This window comes from Pristiophorus japonicus, chromosome 6 (assembly GCF_044704955.1).
Source record: "Pristiophorus japonicus isolate sPriJap1 chromosome 6, sPriJap1.hap1, whole genome shotgun sequence".
NCBI lineage: Eukaryota > Metazoa > Chordata > Chondrichthyes > Pristiophoridae > Pristiophorus > Pristiophorus japonicus.
The window spans coordinates 264,848,639-264,870,472 of NC_091982.1; the positions used below are offsets into that span (position 1 = coordinate 264,848,639).

The 21,834-nt window shown below is 42.9% G+C and overlaps 1 protein-coding gene and 1 pseudogene across 6 annotated transcripts in view; both read left to right on the plus strand.

Moving 5' to 3' along the window:
• tnk2b (tyrosine kinase, non-receptor, 2b) overlaps positions 1 to 21,834 on the plus strand; it is a 232,674-nt gene that overhangs the window by 190,244 nt on the left and 20,596 nt on the right. For 4 of the 6 annotated variants that reach the window (XM_070883932.1, XM_070883929.1, XM_070883930.1 and 1 more), the window contains exons 8-12: positions 2,444 to 2,590; positions 3,435 to 3,529; positions 14,039 to 14,233; positions 16,018 to 16,109; positions 19,836 to 19,955. In XM_070883932.1, coding sequence (XP_070740033.1) covers positions 2,444 to 2,590; positions 3,435 to 3,529; positions 14,039 to 14,233; positions 16,018 to 16,109; positions 19,836 to 19,955 — 649 coding nt within the window. The remainder of the gene's footprint in view (positions 1 to 2,443; positions 2,591 to 3,434; positions 3,530 to 14,038; positions 14,234 to 16,017; positions 16,110 to 19,835; positions 19,956 to 21,834) is intronic. The other 2 variants (XM_070883931.1, XM_070883934.1) reach the window with 2 other exon arrangements.
• Positions 11,478 to 11,678, plus strand: LOC139266337 (U2 spliceosomal RNA; annotated as a pseudogene).

Below are 21,834 nucleotides of genomic sequence, written 5' to 3' on the forward strand. Positions count from 1 at the left end.
TGAGCTTTCCATCCAGTCCCACTGTTTACTGTTGGCTAATCGTGTTGTAATACCCAAGAAAGGCAGGGTGAGATTTGTACGGGAGTTACATAGTACGCATCCCGGTATTGTGATGATGAAGGCCATCGCCAGGTCCCATGTTTGGTGGCCTGGCATTGACTCGGACTTAGTCATGCGTGCATCAGTGCAGCACTTGCAGGCAGTTAAGCAATGACCCAAAAAAAAGCTCCGCTCAGTCTGTAGTCATGGCCATCCAAACCGTGGTCTAGAATACACATCGACTTTGCGGGGCTCCTTCCTTGGTAAAATGTTTTTTGTGGTGGTGGATGCATACTCCAAGTGGATAGAATGTGTCATCATGTCATCCAGCACTTCCACTGCCATCATTGAGAACCTGAGAGCCGTGTTTGCCACACATGATCTGCCAGAGATCGTTGTCAGCGACAACGGACCATGTTTCACAAGCCTGGAGTTTCAAGAGTTCATGAAACGCAACGGCATAAAACACGTGAGGTCAGCCCCGTTCAAACCCACGTCCAATGGTCAAGCGGAGCGGGCAGTTCAAACCTTCAAGCAGAGCCTGAAATGCATAACTCACGGTTCCTTGCAGACACGCCTGTCATGCATACTGCTCAGTTACAGGACAAGGCCACACACGCTCACCGGGGTCCCGCCTGCAGAACTATTGATGATGAGAGGCCTCAAAACCAGGCTCTCTCTAGTCCATCCTGACCTTAACGGTCATGTCGAAATTCGACGTCAACGCCAGCAGTGGTATCACGACCACACCGCAGTGTCACGCGACATATCTGTAAATGACCCGGTGCATGTACTTAACCATGGTCAAGGGCCCAAGTGGCTCCTGGGCAATGTTACGGATAAGGAGGGTAACCGGGTATATCTGGTTAAGCTCAAGAATGGGCAGATGTGCAGGAAACACCTTGATCAAACCAAGCTAAGACACATTGACGAACCGGAACAGTTGGAAGAAGACACTGCGAACTTAGACGACCAACCAACTCACGCCCAGCCATCAGAAGAACCCACTGTGGTCAACGCCCAGCCCCATGTCGTGAGACTCGGAAAGCAGTGGGATTGTACTGAGACGGTCAACCAGGGAGCAAAGGACTCCGGACTGTCTCAACTTGTAATATGGACTTGTGCCAAGAACTGGGGGGGGGGGGGGAAGGAAGGAGAATGATGTAACGTATGTAAATAAGGTCTGCCCACCACCAGGGGGCACTACTGTCGGAGGTCCCGGGGTCATAGGTATACTCGTGCTGGGCCCGGTATATAACCTGAACTTCACCTTTGTATCTTCACTTCTGGAAGTCATTAAAGACTGACCAGGTTACACCGAGTCACTGGCTCACAGTACGGAGTTCATTGTATCATTTCATACACTACAGTCTGTGTCAGCAAATTTATTAAAAGTTAGTCTATGCAAAAACAACTAGTATTTATATGGTGTGCCTTTAATGTAGTCCTAAGACGCTTCACAAGAGTGAATTAAACAAAATTTGACACTGGGGCAGATGACCAAAAGCTTGGTCAAAGAGGTTGGTTTTAAGGAGCGTCTTAAAGGAGGAAAAAGAGGTAGAGAGGTTTAGGAAGGGAATTCCAGAGCATAGGGCCTAGGCAGCTGGAGGCACGGCCACCAATGGTGGAGCGATTAAAATTGGGGCTGCTCAAGAGGCCAGAATTGGAGGAATGCCGATATCTGAGGGTTGTCGGACTGGAGGTGATTACAGAGATGGGTAGGGGCGAGGCCATGGATGGATTTGAAAACATGGATGAGAATTTTTCAATCGAGGCATTGCTTATCCAGGAGCAAGCACAGGGGTGATGGGTGAACGGGAAGTGGTGCAAGTTAGAACATGAGTTTTGGATGGTCTCAAGTTTACAGAGGGTAAAAGGTGAGAGGCCGGACAGGAGTATGTTGGAATAGTAAAGACTAGAGGTAACAAAAGCATGGATGAGGGCTTCAGCAACAGATGAGCTGAGGCAGTGGTGGAGTCGGGCGATGTTACAGAAGTAGAAATAGGTGGTCTTAGTGATGGCGTGGATATGTGTATGTATGTCTACAGATTTGTGTGTACAGGTGCTTGTGTGTGTTTCACTATCTGTGTGTTTTTGTTTGTCTCTTTGGCTCGAGTATATGCGAGTGCAGCTGTTTTCACATGTAGTTTGGAGCTTTTGTGCTGAGCTTGTGAATGTGTAATTACAGATGTGTGTGTACATGCACAGTTCTGTGTGTGGATTGTATGTGTAATTACAGATGTGTGTGTACATGCACAGTTCTGTGTGTGGATTGTATGTGTAATTACAGATGTGTGTACATGCACAGTTGTGTGTGGATTGTATGTGGGGCTATGCTGATTTATTTGTTCACCTGGCCCTATGTCTTTGTAGGTTGCAACACTAATATTTTCCCCCTTTTCAGATCTTGCACAAGATTGATAAGGAGGGTGAGAGGTTGCAAAGGCCTGAAGACTGTCCCCAGGATATTTACAATGTGATGCTGCAGTGCTGGGCGCACAAACCTGAGGATCGACCCACGTTTGTGGCACTCCGAGACTTTCTGATCGAGGTGAGTTAACATACTGATACCATTATCCACGGGGCACTCTGTGCTGGTGATAATGGTATACTTATTGCTCGGAATGATCTCAAATCTGTTTCAGCGTGTTGGGAATTGAAGCAGGGACAAAGCGCAGACATGCCACAGACAGCGGGGAGAGGACCGATGAAAGCCAGTAATTACGAATAACTCCTGTCAAAAATAGGCTAAAAAGTTCAATTAAAAATAGTTAGCTCTTTAAACACAGGATCAACCTTTAGAAAATTCTACAGGCAAAAGAAAGCAGCTCAACTCCAGCAAAAATTGAAACTGCTGAGAGGCTGCGGGCTGCCAGAGTGCTGCTCAGGTTATGGGCCAGCAGAATGTAATTTGAACCCAAAATGCTGATGTTCAGAATCTATGCATAGCTTTTGAATTTAATACAGAATTTTCTACATAGCTCCCAAATGTTCAGTGATACTTGAATTTGTTTTAAACTTGAAGAGTAATTATTCCTCCCTCTCGATTCTCTTCTCAGTTCACTAATCCCTTTCCTGGAAAGGCACAAGCCTCATCCAGTTGTATGTTGTACATGGTTGCAACAGAAACCACGAGCAGCCGGGATTAACTCTTCCTTTCTCTCCATCCTTCCTGCTGAGAAATGAACACACTTCCCAGGTTTCTACTTGGAGTTCTGGATTGATTTTGGGTGCCCCTGTGTTTGTGGATGGAAATGGGTCCTTCCTTTTGGTGTTAGCGTGTCCTGGTTTTCACATTCTTTTTGTCTGAATTATTACTCCACTGGCAAAGTAATACCTTGTTTGAGAGATTGAGTTTTGTGTCTGCAATGCTAAAAGATGTATTTGTGGCACAGGCCCAGCCTACAGACATGCGAGCTCTGCAGGACTTCAGTGAAGTGGACAAACTGCAAATTCAGATGAATGATGTCATCACGGTCATCGAGGGCAGGTACGTGTGTGTCTGCATATTGCAGCTGTAACAGGATTTTATTGTCCGTAAAACAACGGCATACTGCTGATCTCGGCCAGCACAGCAACTGGCCATGGCATCCTGGGCAAGGTGAGAAAAAGCGCATGCTGCTTTGTTTACTATCCAGGGACCCTTGTGGGAAATGCACATGTAGACATTAGATGAAGAGATTCGGTTCATCTGTGATGCCCCCTGAGGTTGAATAGCACGCCAACACACGCTGTCGAGGCTCACATGTAACTGGTAGAAAATTGGGCACTGTACTAGTGGGCGCCCATGTAATTGCCCTGCAAAGAGTCAATGCCTTTAGGAAAAGATGCAAGAAACTTGTCAGACAACTGGCAGGGGGAAAAATATTTTTTGGGTTAATATAAAAATAAGCACCAACACAACACACCTAGGAATCAGTGGAATTTTATGGTTTTTCTCCACTTTGATAATGTCCTTTGCTTGCTTTTTGGTAACAAAATAGCAAAGGACTAGTGTAATTATTGACGAAAATTAGAATTATCATTGTTTTAAATGACAAATTTAACAAGAATGAAAGTTAACAATTTCTGTCAAAAGTGTCCCTTTGGAAAATTAAATTTTATACTAAGTGAGACGATTTGCATGCAACCAAGTGAGTTCCTAGGAGTGTCTCTGCAGGTTTCTTTTTGTGCCCACACAGGAGGTTGGAGGCCAGTCAGGCCACCATCAAATGTTGAGCTTTAGTGCCTTCCTTACTGAAGAAAGAATGACAAAGAAAAATTCCCCATATCTCTAATTTGGTAAAGGCATAAACTTATTTGGCACTGAACAAAGGTAGACCTGCCAGGTTTTAGGTTTGATCCTGGTCTGTGCTGAGATAGCTGATCTTGATCTTGGCAAAGTGGTGATAAATTAACCAGGAATACTGGCTCCTATTTTTCAGACCAGCGATTTTTCTGGCGCTGAAGGTTAGTTACCAGTTTCCCCAATGTTGGGGCGCTGGTGCCGACTACCAGCGCCAGAATGTTTGCCGCCATACATTCTGCCGCTGGTATACATTAAAAAGCAGTTTACGCGCCCTTTCTGGCCATAAGGCCAACTTTCCCCAATAACGATTTTTTTTGAAACCGCACAGACACAAGCAACACTGTAGGAAAAAGCCCAAAGAAATTGGTGCTGGCCCGCTCCTATCCCCAGTCGAAGGGCCTCCCTGGCTATTTTCTATCAACTTAATGCAGCACCTTACCAAATTCCTCGCTACCTTCGGTAGTCATGCCATTGGCACACAATTATTGCGATAAAAATCATGTATATAGATTTGTTTTTTTACACTTTTCAGTTTCAATGATTTGTAATGAATTAATTAATTTACTCAGCTCCCGATGGGAGAAACCAGTCAGTGTCAGATAGTGTGCAAAGTGGGTTTTCTTCCTCATAGCTGCAAGTCCCCTCGGTCGATTGCGCAGGAGCAATGAATTGGTCTTTTTTTTATAACGCATGCACAGTCCATTTTAGGCACATGCTGTTAGCACCACCCCCGGAGATGGACTCGGTTAACGCCAGCGCGGCAGTCCAGTTTCCTTTAGTGATTTTTTTGGGGGCGCTGACGGTGCTCAGAGAAACATATGTACAGATAGGTGGACACCATCATTTTTGATTGGAGAAACATGGGGCCAGTGTACCCGATTGGGGGCCAGTGTACCCGATTGGGGGCCAGTGTACCCGATTGGGGGCCAGTGACTCCTGCAGGAAATTGGATGTGGATAGGCTTCGACTCTACTGTGGTGCCCCAGACAATTGATTAGCCTGCCAAGTTCATTGTCCAGGCTCACACGTGAAGCATGGGCATGTGTGCAATGTACCAAAAGGGGTGATGCTTGTGGGCCTGTACTGCAGGAAGAATCCGGAAGTTCAGGAAGAAGGGAAGAAAATTGGGTGTGGTGAAAGAAAAGTTGAGAGGAAGGTGCTTTTGTGTAATTTTTTGTCTCCTAATACTCCTGTGAAGCACCTTGGGATGTTTCACCACATTAAAGGCGCTGTATAAATACAAGTTGTTGTGCCCTTGATGGAATTCAGACCAGCGCAAACCAGAAGTGGTTTGGAAACACAGAGTACAATCCTGGAAATTCACAAATGGTTGGATATGAGGGGGGGAAAAAAAACGTGATGTAGAGGGATTTTTTTGGAAGTTAATTATATTCAGATAGCTCCATTAGACACCATACAGCTCTCAATATAGATCGGCACCAGCACTTGAGATTTTTTTGACTGAGGTTGTTGAGTAAAACTTGGCATCAGTCTCTATCCACCCACTCATTGAGTAATTTTCCACTTGTGTGGCTCTGGCATGTTGCAAACTGATTCTGGAAACAGGTTGAGGTGTAGAGTTTCTGAATACTGTGCTGTTCCTCATGTTAGCTGATCCCTGCGAGAGCCTCCAATAACCTTTCGGCACACCGCCTCTCACGGATGTTATTCTGTGTATGCGGCATGTTTTGGCCAGTGGATCAGGCCACAAACATGAATGGTTGCAGGGCACAAACCCACACTTGGAATATTATTTAGATAATGAGGATAAAAGCCAGTCCCTGATAACTGCAGACAGCAACTGCCAGGCTGTGTATAAGAAAGTACCTTTCCTCAGTGTGTTGCTGTCTGGAAGGAACACTGATCAGTTCAATGGAGAGTGGCCAAGTGCCATAGTGTTTGTTTAATGGAATGATACTACTCATCAGCTCAACTAAGATCAAAGTGGATCCTTATTTAGCCTCCCTCCAGGAAAGGGTACAGAGATGTCAGGTATGAAAGAAAACAAAGTTGCATTTATTTATTTCACACCCCACAAAAATAACAAATGAAATGTTCATTGTGCAGTAGGTTCCATGAAACAATTTACTGAGGGTGAGCCTTTAAACTCCACTGACAGTTTTTGATTAGAGCTATTTGTACAGTGGCTTTATAAACTGGGACTTGATTGATCTGTATTCAGATTTTCTGTTAATTAAAAAGCCCTTCCAGTGTGTCCGGTGCAAAGTGATGGAAAGACAAGACCATTTTAATTAACTTCATTGAACTGTTCCGTTGGGACGGGCTCCACTTAGACTGTGCTGGGACTAGGGTCCTGGCGAATCAAATATCACGGGCTGTAGAGAGGGCTTTAAACTAATTAGTGGGGGGCGGGAGGATTCAATGAGCGAAAATTTAAAAAGTCATAGAATAAGGCGGCAGCAATAGAGCAGGGTAGCACTGGGGGATATGAAAACCAGAGCGTGACAGGAAGGGACAGAATGTATAAACATAAAGGTGAATCAGAAAGTGGGGTCAAAGCAGGGAAAAATGGTAAAAGAACAAATTTAAAAGCTCTTTATCTGAATGCATGCAGCATTCGTAACAAAATAGAGGCGTTGACGGCACAAATAGATACAAATGGGTATCATCTAATGGCCATTACAGAGACGTGGCTGCAAGGTGACCTGGACTGGGAACTAAATATTCAGGGGTATTTGACAATTCGGAAGGACAGACAGAAATGAAAAGGTGGTGGGGTAGCACTGTTAATAAAGGATGAGATCAGTGTGACGGTGAGAAACGATATTGGCTCAGAAAATCAAGATGTTGAATCAGTTTCGGTGGAGATGAGGAATAATAAGAGGAAAAAGTTGATGGTGGGTGTCGTCTATAGGCCCCCTAACAGTAGCTACACTGTTGGACGGAGTATAAATCAAAAAATAATGTTTGCACGTGTGCACACTGATTTCCTTTATTGAGCTAGACCAGTCTATACTCTGTGGTTAAAGCTAGTGTTATGTTATTACTCCAATGGTAGTTTTAATGAATTAGTGCGTTAGGCTTAAAGTGGCTCTTCCATTCATCCATAGTCAGTGTAGTATTATGAATAGTTGCTTTTTTTATGTACAAGTGCTAACTGTGATTGAGCCCCATAGTGTACATTATTGTCCCAAAGGTTACAGGACTCACTGTGCGTGGGTTATAGGCTAAGAATATTCGATTATATATTCATTTTTTGAGGGGAGTTTGGTAGGCTGTTTATTATTTACAATTTAAAAAGTGCTGTCAGTATTGATTCTAGCATGTCCTTTGTACAACATTAATTTAAATGGCAGGAAGCTTTTGTGGGGGTTGATTTCTCCAGCCTCTGTTCTGTTACCTGCTGAATTCATTCATTCCAGACTTATTTTCCTCTGGATTGTCCTCTGCAATTGGGTGGGATAGCAGCAGAAAACCACAAGATCGGGCTCCAAGGATTACCACTGCCTCCCTGCCCTGAGCTTCACTTCTCGCACCCTGAAAGTAAACGAGCACAAAATATAAAAACAGATAGTAAGAGTTTCTACATAAAAAGGAAAAGAGTGGCTAAAATAAATGTTGGTCCCCTGGAGGATGAGACTTGGGGAATTAATAATGGAGAACAGGGAAATGGCAAAGATGTTGAACAAATATTTAGTATTGGTCTTCTTGGTAGAAGACACTAAAAACATCCCAATAGTGGATAATCAAGGGGCTATAGGAAGGGATGAACTTAATACAATTACTATCACTAAAGAAGTAGTACTCGGCAAAATAATGGGACTAAAGGCAGACAAGTCTCCTGGACCTGATGGCTTGCATCCTAGGGTCTTAAAAGAAGTAGAGATAGTGGATGTATTGGATGTAATCTACCAAAATTCCTTGGATTCTGGGGCGGTCCCAGCGGATTGGAAAACCGCAAATGTAAAGCCCCTATTTTAAAAAGGAGGCAGACAAAAAGCAGGATCATAGATCAGTTAGCCTAACATGGGAACATGCTGGAGTCCATTATTAAGGAAGCAGTAGCGGGACATTTAGAAAAGTATAATTCAATCAAGCAGAGTCGGCATGGTTTTATGAAAGGGAAATCATGTTTGACAAATTTTCTGGAGTTCTTTTGAGGATGTAATGAGCAGGGTGGATAAAGGGGAACCAGTGGATGTGGTGTATTTGGATTCCCAGAAGGCATTCGATAAGTTGCCACATAAACGGTTACTGCACAAGATAAAAGTTCACGGGGTTGGGGGTAATATATTAACACGGATAATATATTAGGATTGGCTAACTAACAGAAAACAGAGAGTCGGGATAAATGGGTTATTTTCCAGTTGGCAGTGACTAGTGCTGTGCCGCAGGGATCGGTGCTGGGTCCTCAACTATTTACAATCGATATTAATGACTTGGATGAAGGGACCGAGTGTAATGTAGCCAAGTTTTGCTGATAATACAAAGATGGGCGGGAAAGCAAATTGTGAGGAGGACACAAAAAATGTGCAAAGGGATACAGACAGGCTAAATGAGTGGGCAAAAATTTGGCAGATAGAGTATAATGTGGGAAAAAATGAGGTTATTCACTCTGGCAGAAAAAAATAGAAAAGCAAATTATAATTTAAATGGAGAAAAATTGCAAAGTGCTGCATTACAGAGGGACCTGGGGGTCCTTGTGCATGAAACACAAAAAGTTAGTATACAGGTACAGAAATTAATCAGGAAGGCAAATGGAATGTTGGCCTTTATTGCAAGGGGGATAGAGTACAAAAACAGAGACATCCTGCTACAACTGTACAGGATATTGGTGAGGCCACACCTGGAGTACTGCGTACAGTTTTGGACTCCATATTTAAGGAAGGATATACTTGCATTGGAGGCTGTTCAGAGAAGGTTCACTAGGTTGATTCCGGAGATGAGGGGGTTGACTTCCGAAGATAGTTTGAGTAGGTTGGGCCTATACACATTGGAGTTCAGAAGAATGAGAAGTGATCTTATCGAAACATATAAGATAATGAGGGGGCTCGACAAGGTGGATGCAGAGAGGATATTTCCACTCATAGGGGAAACTAAAACCAGGGGACATAGTCTCAGAATAAGGGGCCACCCATTTAAAACTGAGATGAGGAGGAATTTCTTCTCTGAGGGTTGTAAATCTATGGAATTCTCTGCCCCAAAGAGCTGTGGAGGCTGGGTCATTGAATATATTTAAGGTGGAGATAGACAGATATTTGAGTGATAAGGGAGTAAAGGGTTATGGGGAGTGGGCAGGGAAGTGGAGCTGAATCCATGATCAGATCGGCCATGATCTTATTAAATGGCGGAGCAGGCTCGAGGGGCCAGGTGGCCTACTCCTGCTCCTATTTCTTATTACTAGCATGCATGTTGTCAAATTGATATTTGATTTCTCCATTATATGAAAAATGATTGAATACTTTCTGAATTATCTGCACCCAGCAAGGAATTATCAGTGTCAGCAGAAGCTTGTATCCCTTAAATTTTGCATGACAACTTTGTGCCTTTGACCCCGGTCTCTTCCTCTTTACTACACCCAATGTTAGATTCCTATGCTTTAGCCAAGATGGTGGCACGCAGAGTTAACAGGCTTTTTCAGAGCTAATGCAACTTAACAATTAGCAAGCAGAAGTAATTCTTCCGTGGAGTAGAACTGTTGCTTTCAGCTTTATCTCCTTCTGTCCTACAAAGTGCTCCATCTAGTGGCCCTAATACAAAGAACATTGAATGAGTGCAGTCTTGTATTTGAACTCTGGGCTTGTACATGGCATTCAGCATTTTGTTGGTATAGGGCTATTTACAGCATTCCAACTCTTTCCAAGGATGACCTCAAAATAAAAAAATCTAAAGTTTCACACTGAAAGGGCATTGTTGGTCTTGTAAATTGTTGTGAGAACAGTTGTATTATGATTCGCTAATTTGTCAAGAAAAAAATGTGTTGTGCATTACTTCATTGAGATGAAAATGAGATGCAATTCTTCTGGGCTCTTCCCTTCGCTCAAACAGTGAAAAGCCTCCTTAAAGTAACATTCCACATTGCCTGTCTAGATTAAAATACCAGATGTCTGATCCTTGTAACAGCTTTAGTCCTCCAGAGAAATGTGAGAGAGGGCAATCGTTTACGTGCCATTTTTTTTCTCCATCCTGAATATTACTTATACTGTGGTAAATTCACTGTGGATTAATGAAATTGGCAACTTAATACCTGTATCACTCAATCTTTATAGGTGTCTACCATAATCTGGTATCTTGAGAGTCTTAAATGTTGCCATAACTTTAGATGTCAGGCAGTTTTAATTTTGGCAAATAATGTGGGTTTACTTCCATCCACGGCATATGAAACTCCTGACCTGAAATGTCCTAAAGTATAAACACTGCATGCGGTTATTATGGTTTGGGTGTCCTCCAGATACCTTATCTTGTGCACAATGCAAAGGGCCACTTTAACAGACAAGTTCATGCTCGCTATGAACCAACATGTGAACTTATGCGAGAAGTAATCTCAGAATTAATGTGCCCTCAGTGAAAAATAATTCCATTTACCGATGAAGTACACAGTGAAAATAATATGGATTTCCTTTACAGCTGCCTTGGTCCTAGTCTTTGGTATGCCCTTTCCTAAACTATCCCATCTCTCTCGCCACTTTTAGAAACTTGCAGACATATTAAAGATTATTCCTGATGACCAATCTCTCCCTCCCTGGCTCAGCATCAGAATTTACTTACACTTATTTGTAAAGAACCTCAGGAAATCGCTTTATATTAAAAGTGCTATTTAAATGCAAATTGTTGTTGACTGACAGAAAAATAACACTGTGACAGGCTAAAACTATGAATCAGATTTATTAAGAAATAATTATAGCAGGAGCAAGAATCAAACAACAGCAGATTGATAAATCACAGGACTTCATAACTTATATAAATCTGTTCCAGAATCCTCAAATTATTCTCATGCATTTAAGTAAATTGTGTTCTTGATAAAATGCTTACATGTGCAAAAGGCAAACTCATGCAGTCTTCTGCTTGCCTTCACCAATGTGTCAGAACAGTGAAAAGGGAGCGAGTGAACTAGGAAAAAGCTCCAGTATTTATCTCTCTGTCAGGAAGGTTCTGTGCATGGAGCTGTTAGTCACCAGCAACACCAGACATTGCTTCTCGGCCTTTTGGCTAAGATCATGCGTACCTGACCTGACAGGGGAGTAACCATGACCAGAAAGTGGTTCTCCCTGGATCAGGAAGGTGGTTCTCCTAAGCTTTTTGGAAATAGGAGGTGGGTGGGGGGCTTGACCCGTCCACCCCCATGGCACGAACCTGGTATTGCAGTACTTCCAGGAATGGTGCAGCCTTGGCTCTAGGCCTTTTGGCTAAGAGCAAAATCATTGGTGGAGAGTGATCCTTGATGTGCGCAAGGTGACCTTTGGTGTTTATGATCTGACAAGTTGATCTGACAAAGAATTGGAAAGATTGGCAACGAATAAAACATTAAAAAAAAAACACCAGACATTCTAGTTGAAATATCTACTGCAAGAAGCTCACACGCCTTCATGGATTAACAATCCCAAACAATTGCTTTGTCGCACAGGCTGGGAATCCAGTTTTTGAACAGTTACATCTTTCTGCACCGCGATAGTGTGAAAGGCTGTCTGTTGGTCTTCTATTCCATAACTGATTAATTGTCAGATCAAACAGACTGTTTCAACCAACCCACTTGGGTGCTGAACAATAAGGTGAGAAAGCTTCCACAACCCATATCCTATTTGTGGCCATTCCCGGTTTCTTCGAATGTAATTAAAGAGATTAGAGACAAAACAGAAGTGAAAGTCACTCTATTTACATAGCTATGAGCCATGGATCAAAAACAGAATAAACTGGAAATATATAGCAGGTCTGTCAGCATCTGTGGAGAGAACAGACATGAATAGTGGGAGTCCTGGTATATGTAATGTGTGTATTCTATCTGGATTGACTGATCCCAGCCATCAGTAATCAATTTAAAATGATCATACAGGTCAGACACAAACTCCCCATGAAGGAATTTTACAAGTCTATAATTTTAACATTCAAAACAAAGCAAATCTCTATCGCGGTGACATCACTGCATGAAAATTTAGATGCTATAGGATGCAAAGGTTTTCTTCGATCAGCTATGTTGGAGTTGGTTATCGATTACTGTTACTGACTTTACATTATGTAGAGATAGAGCTATGTATGCTAGATTATTGTGATTATAGAGAAACAATATTGTGAGCTGGATAGTGTATGACATTGGGGGAAATTTTAAATCCCACGATGGGTGGGAGAGGGTCCCGATCCCGATCCCAATCCCAATCCGCCACGAACGCACCTACCTCTTGTTTAACCGCGGCGGGTTTGGGGGCATCCGAGTAACCCACTCTGGAGAGGCGGGTCGGTGATCATATGTTAAGGAGGCACCATTCCTTAGATTTTGGCAGCCATTTGAATTAAAAGGCTGTGGGTCGGGAGTTAGGAGCAGCCTGATCTAGCAAGTAAGTGCTTTTTTAAGGGCACTGCTTGTGAGCCAAGAGAAGCAAGATTGCTCCTGCACGGATCAAGCAAATCCCCTGCCGCGATGGGCTGCCCCCCCAAACGTGATGTCTCCAGGACCTCCTCCCTCCCGATTGCCGGTCCGACTCCACCCACCCATCCGCGATGTTTCCTGGTTGCTGGGGACCGACCATGCGGCTTTCTACCGCTGGTTTTCCCAACTGGCGGGCTGCTGGTCGGGAAATGGATTAAAAAATGATAATGAGGTCCTGCCATTAAATTCGGCAGGACCTCTGTGTTCCTGACTTTTTCGGGCTCCCTCCCACCCTGCACAAACCCCTGCTGCAGTAAATTGCCTTTCATAGGCACTGAATCCAACAAGCATGTTCCATGTCCTGAAGAAATGCCAATTTGCATTTTTGTACCTCGTTCCGCTTTCCCTTCCGTCTCCTAAGACCATACTCTCTCAAATTTGACATCTTGTGTGCCCTGCACCCACTCTTTTGGTACCTTAACCTCTTTATCCAATTTTCTCCCTGCTCCTCTTCCCTGTTTACTTCACTGCTTTAGATGTGAGAAGGACTGCTCCTATTGGAACTTCTTGTAGTCAAATACAGCTCTGTGGCATGGGTCACTTGATTTTATGGACCTAAACCCATTAGAAGCACTTTAGGAAGCTGCCATGAGCAGAGAAACACCCTGTCAATTTCAGCACCCAACTCTACCAAACAACTGCATAGACTGGAAATCAAACCTGGTATCTCTTATTCAGGGAGAGTAGAATTTTAATGACATTTTTGTTTTTATTACAACAATTTGTAAGCCACATTTAATTTTCCTGTTGGAGTGTGAGGAGTGCACTCGTAACACAAATATTTCCAGATTTATCAATACCTCAAAACCCATAATCAGCGTGAAGTTTGGAGGGTATATTATCTTACAGTAAAAAGAACATAGCAATTAAGTACTAATGGCCACTAATTTTGGCATACGTAAACACAAATATACTCTTCCCACCGTTGAAACTTGGAGAGAGTGTATTTGCCATTGCTAACAACTACAACATATTAACATATATGCTAATTAGATTGAATTTTCATAAACATAAGACGACTAACAAAATAGGCTGTCCGCTGTCTGCCTAAATAGTCATCGTATCAGGGTCTTAGAATTTTAATAAGCATTTTACCTCCCTTTTTGCAGGGCTGAAAATTTTTGGTGGAGAGGTCAGAACAAGCGCACACTGAAGGTGGGACAGTTCCCACGAAACACAGTGACATCCGTCGCAGGCCTTTCAGCCCATGACATCAGCCATCCGCTCAAGAACAGCTTTATTCACACGGGGCACGGAGACACCAAACTTGAGCGCTGCTGGGGCTTTCCTGACAAAATAGATGAGTACGTAGGAGTTTGCATATATGCTGGAACATGCCTTGCTCCACTGAACTGTAGACCCGTTTCAATGTATGTATACTTAAAAGCCACACTTTCACTTCCACTTTAATTTCTATGGAGAAGGGCTGTTTCTTTAAACGTATGAAAACAGGCTCCATATTTGGGAGTTTAATTGTATTGTTTTGCACAATCCATATTTCAGCATTAAGTTGCTCACCTCCATTTTTGCCTTTACTACAACAACAACAACAACAACTTGCATTTATACTGCTACACACTTGTTCCTCTGTTCTGCCTCCCAGTGCATCATTTCTCTCTAAGGCAGTGACTAATGCTGAGTTATGGTGCTGGCAGCATCTGGTATTTTGCCTACAACTATTCATGTGGAAACTCACTGTCCAAGTTCATACAAGCAACTTGACCATGGGCATTTAATAACCAAGTCACATTCTGTTGCCACACATACACACACGCTGCTTCCAGCTTTATTAATGATCAGAAGGAGAAATTGTCTTGTTGAATTCCCCGCCCTCCCCATATTCAGAGGCTGATTGTAGTGCCCCACTCCCTTACAGATAAAATATAAATTTATCAAAATATTTTATCTTGTTACTAGTCATTAACCAACTTTACACCTACCATTATTATACTTCGAAATTAAATTGCAAAATATTAAAATCTATCGAGGCAACTATCTTATATTTTGATTTGCTGACATGATTAACAGGTTAGTGAGATGACTGAGTTCTACTGTGTATGGGGCTGGGATGAAATGCAGTGATGACATTACTGATCTCGGATTAATTGCGTGTGGCAGAGCGGGACTGGATTACATATTAGAATAGAAAGTGATTGACTATATTCAAAAATTGGACTTTTATACTGTGGATAATTGAGGATTGTTGGTCAACTTTGGTCTATTTATGCTTTTTGAGTTGTTTTTCTAGAGTTCCTCTTGTAAAGTTAGTGCTTTCTTCAGATTTTAGGAGTTAATATTTTACATGCATGTCCAAGTGGTAAACCTGCATGGACTGATTGAATGAAGCTGACTGAATACACTGCTGTTTACGACCCAAGAGAACAGTTCCATGATGTCTTTGTCTTTTCTGATCGCATGACTACACAGAAACATCATCCACCCTTCCCTGTCTAGCAGAATATCGGTATTATTGATTAGCTTAGCTGCTGGAAGAGCCAGATCTAGACCTACTTCGGCTCAAACTTTTAAGTACAGTTTTCTTAATTTCAGTTTTAAAAAAAATGAAAATGGTATAAACCCCAGCTCTATAATGAGAGGTATTGCTGGATATCCTATTTCCTAGACACTGGGATCAGCCAGTTGAACTACAATGGTCTTTTTCAGTCCTGGACATTCCTATGTTCCTATTTTGCACCATGCACTATGCTCCTCTGTGGATTAAGTTGTAGATACACTTTATCGTAGTGACCACTGCTTTTTTGCAGCAGCAGCAGTCTGCGATCAGCTGCACTTATACCATACATGCCATGACTAGATAAATACCGTGAAAGCCTCACAGCAGTTGCTTATTAATACTGAAATTATAAGTTGCTTACTTCATCTACCTGGGGATAACATTGATACTGGCTATCCTTGTCAAGGCCCAGACTATACAACTAAAAACAGAACAAGTATACTCCTAACATCTGGAGCCATGCTTCTAACCTAATTGGTGATTGTTGCACTGTAACTCAATGCTAAGCTGTTATAATTCCCCAGGTGTTATTACTTGTCCACATTTTATGGTGGCTGGTTTGTCTTCTCACAGGTTGTATCTGGGCAATCCCATGGATCCTCCAGATGTCCTTGGACTAGATACGAAGCCGACCAGGCCAACCCAGCTACCAGGAAGATCAAAAAGTAAGAACTACAAGTAGAATCCCAATCTCATGCTTTATGCAAATTTTATTTTCTCTGCTTTATCTGGCTTTGTTACATGTTCAATGCTTCAATCTACAGAGGCACTTGTGTCTTAATAAATACGAACATCAATTTACACTAATGTACATAATGAAAATTTACCAATCTGATCCTTAGGTCAGTACTGCATTCCTAGAGAATATTTAGGGATACAGCTGTAATATATGCAATATTGCAGATGTTACATTAAAAAGTGCAAAGGCTCTATCCTGCCCTTCAGTTCAGACCTTTTTGTCATACCATCCTTGTGCATTAGTGACCACACACTTCGAGAGCCTGTTGAGTGTACACTGTAAAATGACAATCCTATCTGTTTGCTCAAATGGTACTGGGGTTTTAAAGCTTTGATATCCTATCGGATCAGAAAGGATACTTTTTATATATATAAATATATATATATATTGAGAAACCTGGGTTGAAGAGCCAAGACCCATAGTGTAAGAAACTGCCAACATGAAGAAGAATAGCTGGAGTTGCTCACTAATAGGATTATGCTTGACATCAGTTTAGTGACTCTCTTCACGAGTTTAGAAAACCATAATGGAGGTGATACTGGATCTTGTTTACTGAACTAAATGGGGAAGTAATAGTACTTATTATGGGCTCGTTTTTTTGGAGTAGGCTGCTTTTTCTGGCCTAACTTAAAAATCCCCAGTTTCCCCAATTAATTTACACCTGTGTAACTCAATTAGTTACCTTTTTTTTTTAGCTAAGTTTTTTTTCCCTCAAAAGGGGGCGTTACCAGCCACCTGCGCCAATTCTGGCCATTTAGGCAACTTTGGCCAGCTGATAGTTACTCCATTTCTACTTAGGCCAGCGTATGAGGCCTCTCGAGAAAACCCTCGGGGAGAGTTAAACAATCGGCGCAGGTAAGTACATCGGAGGCCGTTCGGCCTGGGTTAGGGGCGGGAAGTGAAGCGGACCAGGACCGGCACTCATTCGGGGACTGGAGAGGCTTGGCGGGGGAGAGAGCAAACTGACCGGCCGACAGGCACCGCACTCGGGGGCCACAGACCGGTAAGGCACTGCACTCGGGACCGGAGAGGCTCGACGGGAGGGAGAGAGCAAACTGACCGGCCGACAGGCACCGCACTCAGGGGCCACAGACCGGGAAGGCACTGCACTCGGGACCGGAGAGGCTCGACGGGAGGGAGAGAGCAAACTGACCGGCAGGCACACTCTCGGCGGGCGGGGGGGGGGGGGGCCACAGACCGGGAAGGCACTGCACTCGGGACTGGAGAGGCTTGGCGGGGGAGGGAGTTAGCTCAAAGTACAACCCCTAGTAAAATGGAGAGTTTACAGACAGTAGAATTGTTCTTGCATAGTAGGACATCACTGTTGCTTCCATTTGCAGTGAAACTCTTTAGACTACAAGGAAATACTTCAGTTGCTGCGTTAGGTTGGCATCACTGATCTTTTGATGGTATTGGGTAATAGTTATGAGTTCAGTCTCTTCAGAGATACATCAGTTGCCTGGTATTGTAATCGTGATGCCATTCCTCTCAAATTTGTTCTATTCCATCTCATCTTCTCCCTCTCTCTTACACTAAACTGTCAGACTTATTTCCTGTAATTGAAATTCTTGTCATGCCTGCTTTCTGTCATAATTATGCTCCCTATTCATTTTACCTTACTCTGACTTGAGTCCTTTAAGCCCAGTCTCCAAACTAGGTGGCGGTTTTACTTACTACCACTGAGCAGTCTTGAAGGACCTAAAATGAGTCCTGTGGCTTGATGCTGACTGTTCATTCCCTGTTGCCACCTCATGGCTGCCATCCACAAGCCAACACTGCTTGCCATTCGCCTTTCTCTGAGCTCTACTGCGCATGTGCGGCCATTTCAGCGCCGTCAAGAACGTCAGTTTTTTCTCCCCGCGCATGCGCAGAAGGCCCAACTCCTTTTTCCAGCGCAGACCACAGGCTCCACCCCCCCCCCCCACCTCGAGGCGACTGGTCACGCTGCGCGGCTGCAGATTACAGCTCAAACTTTGAGGAAACTTCAGAGATTTTTTTCTGGCTCATTTATTTACCTAATTAAGCGGCACAACTCTGGCAATATGCCAGAAAACGGGCTCGGGGAAAATTGAGCCCAATGAAAGTACTATTTCTATACTGTCATTCTACTTTAAAAATGAATAATTATGTAGAAATTATTCATTTATTAACCATCAAAAAGTAATTTGTGCACTAACAATATTTCTGAATACTTTTATTGCCACTAGGGGCGCATTTGCATTATATGTTCTGTATATTTTTACAAAGATAGGTACAGGTATTGAAATATAAAATTATTCGATGGATATTTTCTTAAGTTATTGTGCCTTATTTAAATATCTCTAAGTTGGATTTTTTTTTTGCTCTTTGAGTAAAACACAATCATTAACCCTTAAATGTGCACCTAACTTGGAGAAAACTATGACTGATTACACCTAATGTAGTTTATGAGTACTGAAGTGGTGACCATTAAATGGATGTCACAGCGCCTTTAATTAGTGACACACTGAATTTCTCCGTAATCAACAATACCAGCACTGCTGCATGGACAGGTAATGTAGAGGAGGTTAGGCTTCCATTCTCACTCACGTGAGATCATTTGTTCACACAAGGTTTCACTCTTTGTGGTCTTGAAATGAGGATGACTTGCTTCCATGCCAAAAAGGGATGCATTCACAGGTGTTTCAATGAAGGACCTAATATTCCAGGTCCTGAACTACATGTTGGAGGGTGGAAGATGTCTGTGCTTGGATCTTTTTAACGTGGGGTGACCGTTGCACACCAGCCACCACACGGGCTTGACAGAGCTTGGTCTTGGTCCAGTGGCAAGGATTAACCAAGTTGACTGGAGACCAGCTTTGTTGCATGGACCTAGTGTGCACACATATCGCAGTGTGGGCTGGCCTGTGCTACCCCTGGGCCCCGAATTCACGCCTCTCCTGGGCCCCCTATAAGATGACTAAACTCACGAATAATTGGTGGGTGTGGATGTGAACTATCTTGGCACTCACTAGTAAATAGAGTTGTGAGGTGCAAGGGGTGGTTCTTGCCTGTTGCTTTACTGATAGAAACATAGAAAATAGGAGCAGGAGCAGGCCATTCAGCCCTTCTAGCCTGCACCGCCATTCAATGAGTTCATGGCTGAACATGAAACTTCAGTACTCCCTTCCAGCTTTCTCGCCATACCCCTTGATCCCCCGAGTAGTAAGGACTTCATCTAACTCCCTTTTGAATATATTTAGAATCTATTCATCTGTCTTTTACTACCTGCCGTGTGTGTATATCTTTAGACCATACAGCCAAAGGGGTCTGGGTCATGTATCTCTGTGACTGGCGGGACATGTATTTCTGCTCCAGGGGGAGAGCTCCACTGCTGAGCAGTGTGTATAGGATATCTTGGCCAAAAACTGGCATCCAGTTGGGACAAACTAGTTTTAATAAAGGTAAAAATACAGTTGCAATTGAAATCTGAATTTGTAGTCCCTGAATTAGGGATCTATTGTGGAAAAGCATCACACTGTGCAGGTTACTGCCAATTCTTTTTCAATAAATGTCCGCCAGATGGTCTTTAAGGATTAAATGATGTGAGCTACGCACCTTGTCTATTGGTGTGATTGTGCTAATGACTTTGGACTTTTCTTCCTATGCTGTCTCTCTCTTTTAACATTTGCAGAGGAGCCTCCTCCACGCCCCCCTCAGCCGACCATCTTTGGCAAGAGTAAGTTACGGCGTTTTCTCCAGTTTAAAAGATGTTCCTGCCCACTCTGTTCCATTTTAGCCCCTCTTCTCAAAGGTATTATGTGATGTACCATCACTCTGGAGGCATGGTTTGCTGTGTGATGGGGGATCTGCACAGAACTGAGATTGAGACACTCTGTGTGTTGAACAGTGAATGCTGTTGAGCTCATTTACCATTAACTCACACTTGAACACAGTCTGGCCATTGCGTTGTGTTGTAAATGAGAGGAACTTAATGGAACACTTGTATAGACAGAGATTAGTGAAGCAGAAATTTCCTTTCATGTCCACTCTCCCATATTTAATTAATATTCAATTTCAACTGCCAAAGAGCTTTAGAAATTCGTTGGCAGTCACTGCTGACAAACTAGTTCCACGAGTTCTGCATCATGAAGCATATTACGGCCTTGTTGAGATAAAACAATGTTGTTAAATCCCAGCATATGTTTCTCCTTTCTGTTTTGCCCATGAATCTCTCATTCTTACCTGCTGTCATGGTCAGATATTTTTTACACAAGTATTTCTATAATGCATAGTGTGTGAAATTTTTGTACTGTGTCCCCTGTAACTGGAAAATGCTGATCAGTACAATTATGGATTTTGACTTTCCAAACTTAAATTGTATCTGGCGAGGGCAGTTTTAAGCTATATAACAATTGTGTGCAGTACTGTTAGTTTCAGTTCTACCACTGGGAGCAACCTGAAGTCACGAATTACAAATATAATACAAGAATATTACAGTTACTGACATAAGCGTGCTTTTTCCTTATAATATATTACTTGTGCCAGCTTTGCTCAGTGGTACCATTCTTACCTCTGAGTCGGGGTGGTGACTTCGCACCCCACTCCAAGACTTGAGGACATAATTTACACCGACACACCATTGCAGGGAATGCTGCATTTGCCAGATGTGCTTTCTTTCGAATGAAATGTTCATCCGAGGTCCCGTCTGCCTGTTCAGTTCGACACAAGAAAAGTAGAACACTATTTGAAGAAGAGTAATGATTTTTTTTTTGCCCTGACCAACATAACTACTAACACCACCAAAACAGATTAACTAGCCATTTATGTCATTTCCTGTTTTTGTAACCGTGTTGTGCACACATTCGCTGCCCCATTTGCCTACACTTCAAAAGTAATTCATTGGCTATGAAATGTTGTGGGGCATCCTGAGGATGTGAAAGGCCGAATATAGAAACATAGAAAATAGGTGCAGGAGTAGGCCATTCGGCCCTTCTAGCCTGCACCGCCATTCAATGAGTTCATGGCTGAACATGCAACCTCAGTACCCCATTCCTGCTTTCTCGCCATACCCCTTGATCCCCCTAGTATTAAGGACTTCATCTAACTCCTTAAATATAAATTCAATCTCTTTCTTTGCTACAATTATTCGAACATACAGAGAGAAGAGCGGGAGAGAGCATCCAGCTCTAGGAGAGGTTTAAAAAAAAAACCTGAGGCCAATTTAAGAAAAACTGAGACATTTTTCTCAGACTTGCTACAGCCATGAAACAAACCAGCAAGAGACCTAGTGAACAACACTGAACACACAATTAACATATAAAATATGTTATATACATTCAGATGAGCCGTTAAACCGAGGCTCCGTCTACTCTCTCAGGTGGACGTAAAAGATCCCATGGCACTATTTTGAAGAAGAGCAAGGGGGGTGATCTCTAGTGTTCTGGCCAATATTTATCTTTCAATCAAGATCACTAAAACAGATTATCTGGTCATTTTCTCACTATCACATTGCTGTTTGTGGGTGTTTGCTGTACACACATTGACTGCAGAGGTTTCCTACATTACAACAGTAACTGCACTTCAAAAAACAGTTCTACACTGGCTGTAAAGCACTTTGGGATGTCCGATGGTCGTGAAAGGTGCTATATAAATGCAACCCTTTCTATAATATAAAAATTTATGGGGTTGTG